Raw genomic sequence first — 13,047 nt, 5'->3', positions numbered from 1 at the left:
CCGAAGAGTATATTAAAGAATTTAAAAAAAACGATTTTTAAAGATTTTGATCATAGAATGGGCTATCCTCAAAAGACTGACAATTTTGGATGTTTTAGCAAAATCAGCAGATTTTGAGTTATTTAAGGATAACTTTTCAAGGGTCAATATTTTTGTAAACCATTTTTTGATTCTTAATCTACTCTTCAGGAAGGTAAATAAAGCCATACTTTGAAAGAAGAAAAAATTTTCTCCTCCAGAGGGAACCCTTCCCTTTTTTATGAAAATCAAAACTGACATATTGCTGAACAAAAGGAACCAGAACACTTTTTTGAGTATCAATGGTCATTATATCATGAAATATCAGGAACTGGTTGGAACAGCACGCCCATTGAATTAAAAAAAAATTCGTAATTCTGAGTCGGTGAAATGTATAGGTTTAGATCCTCACTGTAAATTTTAATTAATACCTTTATGTGCGACATCGTTAAAGGGAGTGTGGACATAAAAATTTCTCATCTGATTATCAAATCTTAACATTTTCTAATCACATTTCACCACACTGATCAACCAAAAACGTCATATTAACACTCACTGTCTACAAAGGGTTGAATCTCAAAGGTTATTTAAAATAATAATATCCTTTTTTATTGTGTTGGACAATAAATAACCCACTTTGGAGAATTAGTTTACACTTTTATCAGACTGTTTATAAATAAACATTGCACCTCTATTATTTACAAATTTTTAAATAAAGGTGGGCCATCTAAAGTTATTTCGATACTAATAAAAAAACCTGTTTCTAGCTTTGTTATTGTATTTGGTATTCAATGAAAAATATTGCTTATTTTATCAATTTCTAAGTAACTATACATTGGTTTAAAGCAAGGATTGTGTTAAAAGTCAGCTTAATTGTTGTGAAAAATAGAGAACTATGTCAAAAGTTTAGTGTTAGCTATAGAAGGAAAAGAAGACAAGTAACCGCACATTTATATAGTCCGGAAATTTTCCCCCAATCTTGGACATAATTTGATAATCTGACGAGAAATTTTCTCGTTCACAGTCCCTTTACACAGTGGGATCTTTTGCCAAAAAACGGGACATTAAGGGTAGACAAAAGTAAACATCAATAAAAAAGCTTGTATTTGACGAAATGATGTAATTTCTTTTGCTTTAACTCAAAAATAACATAAATTTTGCTCCTGTTAACTTCTAATGTGCATTTGGTAAGTACGTCTGGCGGTTTTGGAGGAGCGAAGCTACCCTATTTTTAAAAAATCTATAAACCTTCACAACTTTAGTTAGGATAGGAATATTTTAACAAAATAAACGTCTATGTAAATATTTCTTTAATGCAAACAATGTTTGTGAACATGAATATAGCGTCAGGTGCACCCAGTTCGAGTCCCGGCATTTTTAGGTAGGTCCAGTATAAGTAAAATAGGACACTAATAAGGCATGTTTTCTAATGTTTTTTTTACAGATATAAACAACAATAACATAATTTTCAAAACACTTTTGATTTTGTGTTAATACCTTTATTCTAAGTCTAGCTATCTTCATTTAAAGTTTGTATAAGAATATAAACATAATTGCTTATATTATATTCTCTCTCAAACGTATATTTCTCTCTCTCTCTCAGACGCATATATAATATTTTTGCAATATTATAATTAATCCCCGAATTTGATTTTCTGCTGAACCAAAACCAGTTACAAATACAATTTTTTTCAGAACACATGAAATTTAGCAAATTTAATTGCTAAAATAAAAGTATTTATAAGTCATCTTTTTTTAAGGACTCCTTGTTCCCTTAAATGTCCATTAAAACCGCGAGAACGGCAAAAATCGTTAAAAATCACACCTACGGCGGCAAATAACGGCGAAACGGTTGGCCGGAGGCAAATAATGCATAAGTAAAGAAAGTTCCGCCTCAAAAAGTTAGAAAACATTGCAGAGATGACTTTGGGCTCTAAAATGACTCCTTCCCCCTCTAACGAGGGAAAATTTCAAATTAACAAGAACGAAATTGTTCAAACCATGCAATGTAAAATGCTCAATTACTCAAAAACGGCCGGGAGGCCCCAGGTTATGAAAACTGTTTTAAACACAATACATGTTGCATATTATTATTATTATTGCAAAACCCGGGGCATCCTGGCCGTTTTTGGGTAAAATGGAGAAAACTGATTTTTTGGGGTTAAAAATCTTAATATTTTTGGTGAAATTTTCTCACAAAAAGTCAATTTACACCACCAAAAAAATATTTTTTAAAAATTTTCTTTAATTAGACATTGGTACAGGTATCTGAAAGTACCTCAATCAAAAATTATTTTCATAAGATGAACATAAATGTATTTTTTGTTGCTTTGAAAAAATTGTGTAAAAAAATCTGGAAAATCATCAAAACTGAAAAGAAATTTTTCACTACCTTTTTTAAAAATGGCATAAATCCGCCAAAAATGAATATTTTTTAAAAATTTCTTTTCTAGCTGTCTACTTACAGCCATTATTAATTCCTAGGATAGATAAAAGTCAATTTTAAATTTTTTGGATGTCCCACTGGATCCCACTGTGCTTTAATTACGCAATAAATGTCCATTTTTAAAACTTATTTGAAAAAAAGTCTTCTAGTGTTCGGTTCTTACACCAATTAAAAAAATTGTTTAATGCTCCCTCATCATTTCACAAAAACCTTATTATTTCATTAAAAAAAGTCCTCAGTTTTAAGGAAAACTATTTATGTTTAAAATTACTAGGAATATCCCATTTTTTGGGTGAAATATCTTCTTTTTTTTTGGGGGGGGGGGGGAGGTTGTTAAGGGGGATTTCCTATCCCCTTTATTTGTTTTTTTTCTCTGCAGCTTCACCCCACACTGTGCTTAAAACCACCACATGAACAGTACAAATATTCTCTGAAGAGTAGAGCCCAATTGGTTCAGCAATTACTTTTTACTTACAAGAAAAACTTTAGTGGGGGATATCATTTTTTTTAGGGGGGTTAGGATTTACCAACCCCACAAAAATTGCTTAAAACCACTATATGACCAGTATGTATATTCCCTGGAGAGTAGTGCCCATTCAGTTCAGCAGTTACCTAATTCTTAATCTTCAGACGGACAGACATCAAGCTTCTTTGTATTTTAGACTAGCAGCTAAGTACCTAGATTCTAGGACATCCCAGGACATAATTCTGAAAATTAAATAGCCCACAACCTACATACGACCTCAGTGAAGCTTACCTAAAATTGCTAACCCAATTGTTCAGTAGTTAATGAGATCTTAAGCTTCAGACATAAAACCCTTACTACTTTATTTAATAAGATATATAGGTACTATTTTTTAATATTTGGTACTATATGGTATTACTACATAATTAGTTAAAATTTTGGTACTATATGGTACTATATTAGTTTAATTTTTGTGTACTATATGGTACTATATGAAAATTTTTATGTACTATAAATGTACTATATATTTGTAAATTTTGAGTGGTCACTCTGCATATTTGCTATAAATACTCTCAAGTATGGACAAACTTTTATAAAACTTTATCAAAGTTTGCTTTATTAGCCAATATTATTATAATACACATACCTCTTCTTAAATATTTTGCTTTATTTTCTTTATTAGAACAAGGATGAAAAATTGAAAAGGTATTGTATTTTTAATGTTAATTTCAGAAAACATGCATTTTTACACGGAGTAATAGAAAGAAAGAATGATTAGGTATTATTGAATGTGTTCATTGGAGAATTTTTTTCTCAATGTTTTTCAATCGAAGATATTTTTTAATGTTTTTATAAAATTGAATAAAAAATAAATTTGTTAATTTTGGAAACATTACTTTAATATAAAGTCTACAATGATCGGCTTTGGTCTTTTAATTTTATTACATGTAAAAAAAATGAGAAAATCCTAAAGCTCTTCGTCAAAGAAGCATGGTATAAAAGATCTGTCGAATTAGATTAGCTTCGGCCGGGACACTTTAAAGAATAACAAGGATGGCAACATCCCTTAGTAGCGAAGCTAATAAGCAAATATTAATGTAATGGGGATATGTAAATTGTGAACTTTTTTAATCCCTGAAAATATCAGCCGTCTATCTTAAATAGTAGGAATCGATCTAGAACTCCAATTAATTGGCAAATCTTAATGAAACTAGTGAAATATGAAGAATGTTAATTTAATTTAAATTTCAGGTCTTTATCGTTAAAAGGGCCGAGAAAATCCCCCAAACATTTCAGACAGATATACAGACATTTCAAATAATAGAGTAGCTTCGCTACTAAAAACCAGATTGAAATAATTTAGACAATTATTTGCCTTTAAGTACTGTACAAAAATATTTGAACATTATAACTCGTATACCTACTATTCTTTTATTTAGAAAATATTCTGGCTAAACATATTAAGATGAGAAAGATTTACTTAGATTATACTGTCTCTCTTAATTTACCAGATTTATGCTTTTTTGTTACTCTTCCTTAGTTTTTTAATATAACAAGATATTAGGTTAGAATTTGTGAGAGGGAAACGTGCTATGAAGATATTCCATTAAACAAAATGTTATATTTAAAAACTTAATCCCATATAGCTAAAAATTCATATTTAGTACCTAAATATCTTTAAATATAAAAAGATTAAAATATAACATATTAGGTATTATAATTTCTTATATTTTTTTCTATTATTTAACATCAAACTTTTTTCTACCTAATAAGTTAGATTTACACTTTTTTCACAAAAACGAGAGTAATAAAATTATACAATTTTTGTGTAAATGTTAACTGATCTTCCTAATGCCTGTTTTTTAAGTAAATGAAAATAGGGGAGGGGGGATATAGCACTTTATGTCTATCACCTCATGGAGCCCTTAACCTGCGGGGTTACCCTGAAACTAAATATAACTAAACCTTATCTAAAAAAAAAAAAACACGAAGAACTAATTCTCCATATTGTCTATTTATGCCAAAATAAAAGGAATTGGGAATGTGTTCAACAAGGCACTTTAAGGGAAACCTTTAGTACATATTTCTGTATTATCTTTTATTTCTGTATTATCTGTATTGTTTGGAAACATCAATATCACACCTTTGTGATCTGTTACTATTTGTCAATATATATCATATGTATGTGTTTCCTTTAGGGTTGGCAATCCGTGTTCGAATCCGGAATCCGCCCAATTTTTGGTCAATTTTGGAATCCGAATCCGGAATCCGTTTTTTAATAGCGGATTCGGATTCTTAATTGGTAGGCTAAAATTAGCGTCTTGAGTTTTTTCTTTTAACTCCCCCTTTTTGAAGGCAAAGATTATCATCATTATGTATAAAATCTTTTAAAATCTGCTTCAATTATTGGAAGTGAATTACAGAGAACACCAAGAACATTAATTTTTAGGACATATGTAGCACCTAAATTTTTAAAAATTTTAGAAAAGCCTTTTAAAATATTGCTAGAATCCGGAATCCGAATCTGTCAAAAATAAGAATCCGGAATCCGCGGGAATCCGCCATTTTTTGGACGGATTCTTGTAAAAATCTGAATCCGGTCCAAAAATTTGACGGATTGCCATCCCTAGTTTCCATAAATATTAATGCATACTCTCAGGGATATCACAGATAGACATCCATATGAAAATAATTCATGGCTATCATGCTAGAATTTAGTGAAAACTATGTTCAAGAATTCATAAAGTTTTAAATCATAATGATTATATTTTAATTATGAGTTTTTTTTCCACAAAATGGTTTAAGGAATAGGGGAAGTAACCTTTGCACTGATTTTTAAAATATAGATTCCTAGGTCAATAAGGCATATTATTACAAGCTATAATCAAGTCTTAAAATTTAAATGTCTGACCATATGATTTGTGGAGCTTCGCTTTTATGGAGTTGTCATTTCGAATGTTATCAAAAGGGTCCAAAAGTAAGTAACACTCAATCAAGAGTTGAGCTTAATACTAAGTCATGCATCTTTTTTATGTAAATGTAACACGCATCCCGCATTTTTGCGTTTTTTATTTTGTTTTTTGTTTACCTATCTCTCCCTGAAACTGTAAATCATAAATATATTTGTGCTTTTGTAGACAGACGCAATATATTGAAAATATGTCAAATAATAATGTTAGGTTCTGTCAGCCTTTCTCCTTTTTTTTTCATTTCAAATATTTTTGACTGCGAGGCCACACTTATGATTGTAAGTATGTAATCATTTCTTTAAGGCCTTATTCTTATTAGTAGCGAAGCTACTCTATAATTTGAAATGTCCGTATGTCCGTCTGTCCGTCTGTCCGTCTGTCCGTCTTAGTTTGGGGGAAACGTGATTTTCTCAGCTCCTATAAAAGATAAAAGGCTGAAATTTTTTGACAACATTTCCATTAGCAAGGAGCACAATTAACTATAAAACATCAATGGCGATAGGACCGCTTTTTAGCAGGTTTTAGGCTATTTTTGTATTTTTCACATTTTTCTCCATATCTTTGGTGTTAATGGTCCGATTTCCAAAATTTTTTCAGTTATAGAAGCAAAATTAAATTTCCTGTCGTTTCAAGAAAACAACTATGACGGTCAGACTGTCTTTAAGCAGGTTTTAGGCTATTTTTGTATTTTTCACATTTTTCTCCATACCTTTAATGTTTATGGCCCAATTTCCAAAGTTTTTCAGTTATAGATATCAAAATTAAATTTCCTTTCGTTTCAAGAACACATCAATGGCGGTTAGACTGCCTTTTTGCAGGTTTTTGGCTATTTTTATATTTTTCACATTTTTCTTCATATCTTTGGTGTTTATGGTCCGTTTTTTAAATTTTTGTAGTTAAAAATATCAAAATTAAATTTCTCGTTGTTCTGAGCATCCAGTATGTAATTTACTTTGACCGTCAGTCTGTTAGTCATAGTACTGAAATATAAATAAAAATTAAGAAATTAAAAACAAATGTTGAAAAGGTTTCGTGATTTTTTCCTAATATACATGCTTTTGTCAACTAATATCTAAATTCTTATTTAATTGTTTATGCTTCGCTACTTATGGATGTTGTCATCCTTGTTTATATTCGTTTTTCGCTCTTTACTTTTGACACTCTATCGTCACTAACGTGTAAGATACGATGACTTTTTTAGTCTAAAAAGCATCACAACAATGGAATTTTTATTAATCGGAACTTACACCAGATTATCATGTACTCTAATAAAGTGAAACTTGTGGCTGGCTAGAATAACGATTTTCCTCCCCTTTTCCTCCCTCGTAATGGATAAGCAAATTGGCCAATAATAACGACAACATATTATTATCGCAACTAATGCAAGTTAACATTTTATTGTATTTTCGTTAGTTTGACTTTTGCATAACGTTTGACATCCTTAGAAATATAAATGATTTTTTTTCTTTGCATGAAAAAAATTGGAATCATAATAAAAACAAAAGTTTTTAATAATATTGCATTTAAAAACATACGTATACATACTTTTGATTTTTTTTATACAAAACTCGTAAATTTTATTACGATTTTGTTTGTGACCTCTGCTCAAAGTAGTATAATTTTTCCAGTATGGCTTCGAAACTGATCAGTATCTGCTGGGTGGAAACCGGTCCTAAGCGTTACTGAAAAATTACGTATCGTATCATATTATATACAATACGATGCGATAAATTACTGTTCTTTATTTTGTACGTATATTAAGTTTGAATTATTTTTTAGTGCAACTGCCGGACCAAGGAAGCGTAAACAGAAAAGAGGGAACGAAGATGAATCTCTTTCAAACGAAATAGCTGATGTTAAACGTGCCATAGATTTTGTAGAGCAAGAAGGTTCGAATCCAACAGAGTTATCTTGTGAAGATGAAAACAGGTACAAAGATTTATTTAGTTAGAAAAAAAGGCGTATAGAGGCATAAGACAAGGGCCGGTAAATTGAAGTACAGTTTAATTAATCAAATCATACACAAAATTACCCCCTCTAAATATTACAATTAGTGGTTGAAACATTATTATATCATAATTTAATGAAGCAAGCAAACGAATGAGAAAACGTTGTTATAAAGCTTTTGAGTAAAAACTCATGAAAGAAAAAGCACAGAATATATTTTATATAGTCAAAATTGATTTTCTACATTTTATATGAACTGGTATAGCTTTTTCTTTTGAAGCTTAAGATTTCAATAACCTCTGAGTCTGAACTGATTTAGTTCTCCTATAATGGAAGCTTCACAAAAATCTTTGGATGGTATAAGGCTTTGTTTTCTGCCACCTTCTTACCCTTTTAAATACAGAGCCACTAGATGCTAGGGGCACAGTTGGTAGTTCCATACAAAAGACACAAATAAACATAAGTTTATTCTCTTGAAATATTTGTGAACATTCTTGAAGATTATTGAACCTATACAACAGTCTCACCAGTGATAGGGGACATAGCTTCCGAAAATGGTCAGTTCGTTCATCCAGTAGAAGGGGATGGGGTGGAAGGAGGGGGAAATCGTTATAATAGCCCGCTGCAAGTTTTACTTCATTTTAGTTTATTTATTTTAACATGAAAATCTGGTGTAAGATCCTAGTAATATATCCATTCTTCTAAAGAAAAAGTATTTATCATCATATTTTCTTTAATTAAGATACAAATGTAATTTAATGGGTTGCTTGACACAGGGAGGGAGGGGACATTATTGAGCTGTTCAATACACTGCAATAGTCCCCAAAGTTTAATGATAATGTTTTCTTATACGTTGGCTTAACTTTGGGGGGTATACTATAAACAACAATTTATCGGCCATTGTCATCACTTTAGATCCCTGGGGTTGACATCTGTTCATTTCAACTCAGCTTAGATCAACAATAAAATAAATTCGGAAAAAATCACGAAACCTATACGTGTTTTTCAGCTGTCGTTGGGGGGCAATACATCGTAAAATTGACGACCTCTCCATTTGCCCCCCAAATATTATTTTATATTTATTTCGCTTGTTGGTTATACCTTATAACAGTTTTTAACTACCTACTCCTTAAAGTCATATTTTATTTCGTGAATTCATTTGAAATTGAAGCTGCTGCAGTTTACGGTAAAGTGTTCCTGGGATAATTAACTTTAAATGCTGCTAGTTTCCAAACAGCCGAACTTACGTATTATGCCCGCGCATTGTTTTAAGCAGCAGAAGAAGGTATGGGAAATATCCAAGATCCAACGATGCACTGGGATAGCTTGACTGGTGAAAACATACCTAAGTCTTTTTAGTGCATTTATGAGCGCGGGTAGATTTTTGTGCACTATAAGAAATATCTAATTCAGATTGTTTGTAGGGCTTCTTTTGTAGGTTACAATTATCTGTTAAACGTTCAGTTATTTGGCCGTTAGCAGACTAAGATTTCCAAAAACATTTAACCACGAATTCCACCTGATCCATTTTTTTTGTTAAAAGTAACTATAAATACCTAATGATTCAAAATTTTAAAAGATCGGTGGCAAATTATCTTATCTTCTGATACCATATCACTGGCACCTAGCATATTTGTGAAAATTATTTGTTTATTGAAATCCAAACACAGCACTTGAAAATTTCAATATTTTCCTTCTCTAGTGTTACATTATATTTTATCCAATTCCGGAATTTTATTTATCCAAGGAAAAAGAGATAGGTTAATTTAACAAATATCATTTTTAAAATTTTCAATAAACTTTATGTTTTTGAGGTTTACCTATATATTCTACCTTAATTAAAGTCAGCTGATCAACTCACACCTCGCCGAAGTGGGCAATCAGAATATTTTTTTTAACATTTGACAGTAAAAGTGAACACTTACAAAGAGGGTCAAGGGTCAATTTTTGCGTATTTTCGTAAAGTTGGTTGTTAGCGTTTAGTCAAATGCGCTTATTAAGTCAAATAATTCTTAATTTTGACAAAATGTGTATATATGAACTGTTCATAATTAAGAACAATTTGAATTAACAAGCGCTTTTAACTAAACGATAACAAACAACTTTACGAAAATACGCACAAAAATAACCCGCTTGTTGATTTACTAGTTAGATTTGAATTGATAAATCTTTCCAAATATAAACTATATAGAGGGAAGAAAAGATTTACTACAAACTGTATTTGTCTGTGTTTTGTAGCTTAAGTACCTATTCCAATTATTCCTAGTTTGTGTGGAATTTGTTTAGTAAATATATCAGTTTTCCTGAAACTATTACGAACAAAGTTTCATCACAATTTCCTTATGTTCTACATTACCTATTATAATTGTATTTTATATTATACTAGCGGCTACTCCCCTAGAAGCCTCTAAGGTAGTAGGGGAAAAGTCGACTTCATCACTTTTTTAATTTGAGTGCAAGAGAGTAAAAAAACAATATTTTTTTGGGGGGGAGGGGGTTGAAGACACCCTCCCCAAAAATAGTTCAAAACCTTCCCATGACCTATAAGAAGCTTTACTGTAAAGGAGAACAATATCGGTTCAGCGGTTAGCGAGATTCTTCGGGACAGACGAAAAACGCTTACTACCTTATATAATAGGAGGATTAATAGACAAATATTAAATCTAGGTATACTTTGTGATAGAGAAAGAAATTTTAATGAAAAAGTGATAATTTTCTAAATTGAGAGTAGTTGGTCTATAATAACGCCTCCCTTCCAAAAAGACTAATATAAATCTTTCCACAAAGGCATGGTACAACTTGCCCAGGATAAATAGACAACTTTCTGAAATAGAAAGATATGTTTTACGAAAAAAATTTCTTTTAGGGTCGATTTCTCTTGTGAGGGTGGTGGTACCCTCCCCCCAAAATAGTTAAAACCTTCCCAAGAGAAGCTACCCTGTAAAGGAGAACCATATCGGTACAGCGGTAAACGAGATCCTTCGACTGATTTATTGAAGATATTTTATTTTATCTTTTTTTAGTATACCTATACGCCTGCCTGGTCTAGAAGAAATATCTGGACATCTGAGTCCATCTAAATTAAAATGGAATTCATCTCACACTGTCAACAAGCAGGTATAGATAGATATTATCTTAGAGATATAGGTACAGACAATTAAAAGTTAAATTTTTTCCGTCAAATATTTCAAACTATATAGGTAGATGAAAGAGGACTATCCACGAACCAGAGCAAGTGATTCTAAGCACCTTCCAGCATTGACCCATAGTATTTTTTTAGTAAATATACTAGGTTTATGTTTAATATTTACTTTATCGACAAAAAAAGTTAGGTTTCACCATGGTTTTATATGAAAAAAACTTTGAAATGTTAAGCATTGCTTGGTGCAATATCATCGAATGTTTTGATGAGTTCAAATTGTTTTTTAAAAGCTTTGACACAAAGGTATATTATTGTGAATAAAAATGTATATTTAGAAAAAGGGTTGGTAACTTGTAAACAGTTTTATTTTATTTTGTCCTTTGAACTCAACAAAGAATTTGATGATATTGCTTTTAAACTTGCTTTACATTTCAAAGTTTTTTCATATAAAACCATGGTGAAACCTAACTTTTTAGTCGATAAAGCAAATATTAAGCATAAACCTAGTATATTAACTAAAAAAATACTATGGGTCAATGCTGGAAGATGCTTAGCATCACTTGCTCTGGTTCGTGGATAGTCCTCTTTAGTACTAATCTGGATCTTTAACTAACGGAGCACTCTAGAGGCATCTAAGGGGAGAGTAATTTTTTTGTTTAATTTCCAATGTTATTTCTTTTAAAAGGGGTAAGATACCCTCCCTCATAATCTTTTTGGGACCTATGAGAAGCTGTTGAGAAGAAATTGATTAGTCCAATGGTTAGCGAGATCTTTTGGTAACACATTATATATAGACTAGACATCCTCCCACAACTAAAAAACTCATACGATTTACATATTCAACTTAATATTTAAATACTTGTGAGTTGGTAATAATACGAGGATGACAACATCCATAAGAAGTAAAGCACTAAAAAAAATGGATTGACAAACGGACAAAGATAATCTTAGCTTTTGAAAGATTATTTTAAGAAAAATATTTCAGGGTGTTTACTGTTACTGCGGTACTTCTGGTGACTGGTACAAGGCCATGGTCAGATGTGTCCGCTGTAAACAATGGTTCCATGAACGATGCCTGCAGCCGAGGCCCAGAAGCATGCCTTTAGTTCAGGTTTCTATTTCAGATAGGTTATTCAGATACCTTCAGGTGTCTTGCAGTAGCGTAGCTACTCGTATAATTCACTTTGTCTGTCTGCCAGTTAGTCCGAAACGCTATTGAAGATTTTCTTATGTAGTTTTCTCGTCTGCTATTGAGGATATACAGATGAAATTTACAGTGAATATTACCGTGCAATCTAGTTTATACATTGTATTATTCGTCTGACTGTATGTAGGTCATGCTTCAAAAGATATTAACTTTTTTTTAAAGCTGTCGTGATTTTTTGTTGAGATTTTACTTTTACATATTCAAACTCTTTTATTTCTTTGTTATGACAGCTGAAATTCTTAGATATAATTCACTTTGTCCGATAGTTCATTCCATGATTTTATTTGTGCTTTGCTAGTTATGGATATTCTCAAATTTTTCATCCTCTAAAATTCAAATCAAAATCTTGAAAAACCTAATGATATTAAAAAGGAAAATAAAAATAGGGCCTGAAAAGTTAAGGCAAAAATGATGCAATATTTTTATGACTTAAAACCTTCTTATTTTAAGAAGATAAAAACACTCCCCGGCTTACCTTTATAACTTTTAACAAGATAAATATAATCTTAAGAATTAGATTTTGTGCATTTTAAATTTTGTTATAAACTTTTTCGGCTCAATTCCAGCTGAGTATCCACGTGGATATTCAGCTACTATTGGGGTCATTTTTGGATACTCAGCTACCATTGGGAAAATGTGTGGATATTCAACTACCATTGGGGGAAACAAAAGTTTTTAAACAATTATTTTGGTTAGCTTTTTTTTGTTAATTTATACATGTTAGAATTGTCGGATCATGGAAAGAAAACAAAGTCATTCCTAATTAGGACAGAAGTCACTGGAAATTGATCTAAGGAAGGCTACTTATGTCCTTCATCTAACAAAATCTAACTTAAGGGAGGTGACTTATGT

General features: G+C 31.2%; 1 protein-coding gene across 1 annotated transcript in view; it reads left to right on the top strand.

Moving 5' to 3' along the window:
• Positions 1 to 13,047, top strand: part of LOC145325695 (uncharacterized) — a 66,953-nt gene that overhangs the window by 21,815 nt on the left and 32,091 nt on the right. Inside the window, exons 8-10 of the mRNA XM_080168648.1 lie at positions 7,679 to 7,828; positions 10,870 to 10,963; positions 11,974 to 12,099. Coding sequence (XP_080024774.1) covers positions 7,679 to 7,828; positions 10,870 to 10,963; positions 11,974 to 12,099 — 370 coding nt within the window. The remainder of the gene's footprint in view (positions 1 to 7,678; positions 7,829 to 10,869; positions 10,964 to 11,973; positions 12,100 to 13,047) is intronic.

This window comes from Acartia tonsa, chromosome 8 (genome assembly GCF_053477335.1).
Source record: "Acartia tonsa isolate MP-2025a chromosome 8, ASM5347733v1, whole genome shotgun sequence".
NCBI classification, from domain to species: domain Eukaryota; kingdom Metazoa; phylum Arthropoda; class Copepoda; order Calanoida; family Acartiidae; genus Acartia; species Acartia tonsa.
This window is presented reverse-complemented; position numbering and strand designations above follow the sequence as displayed.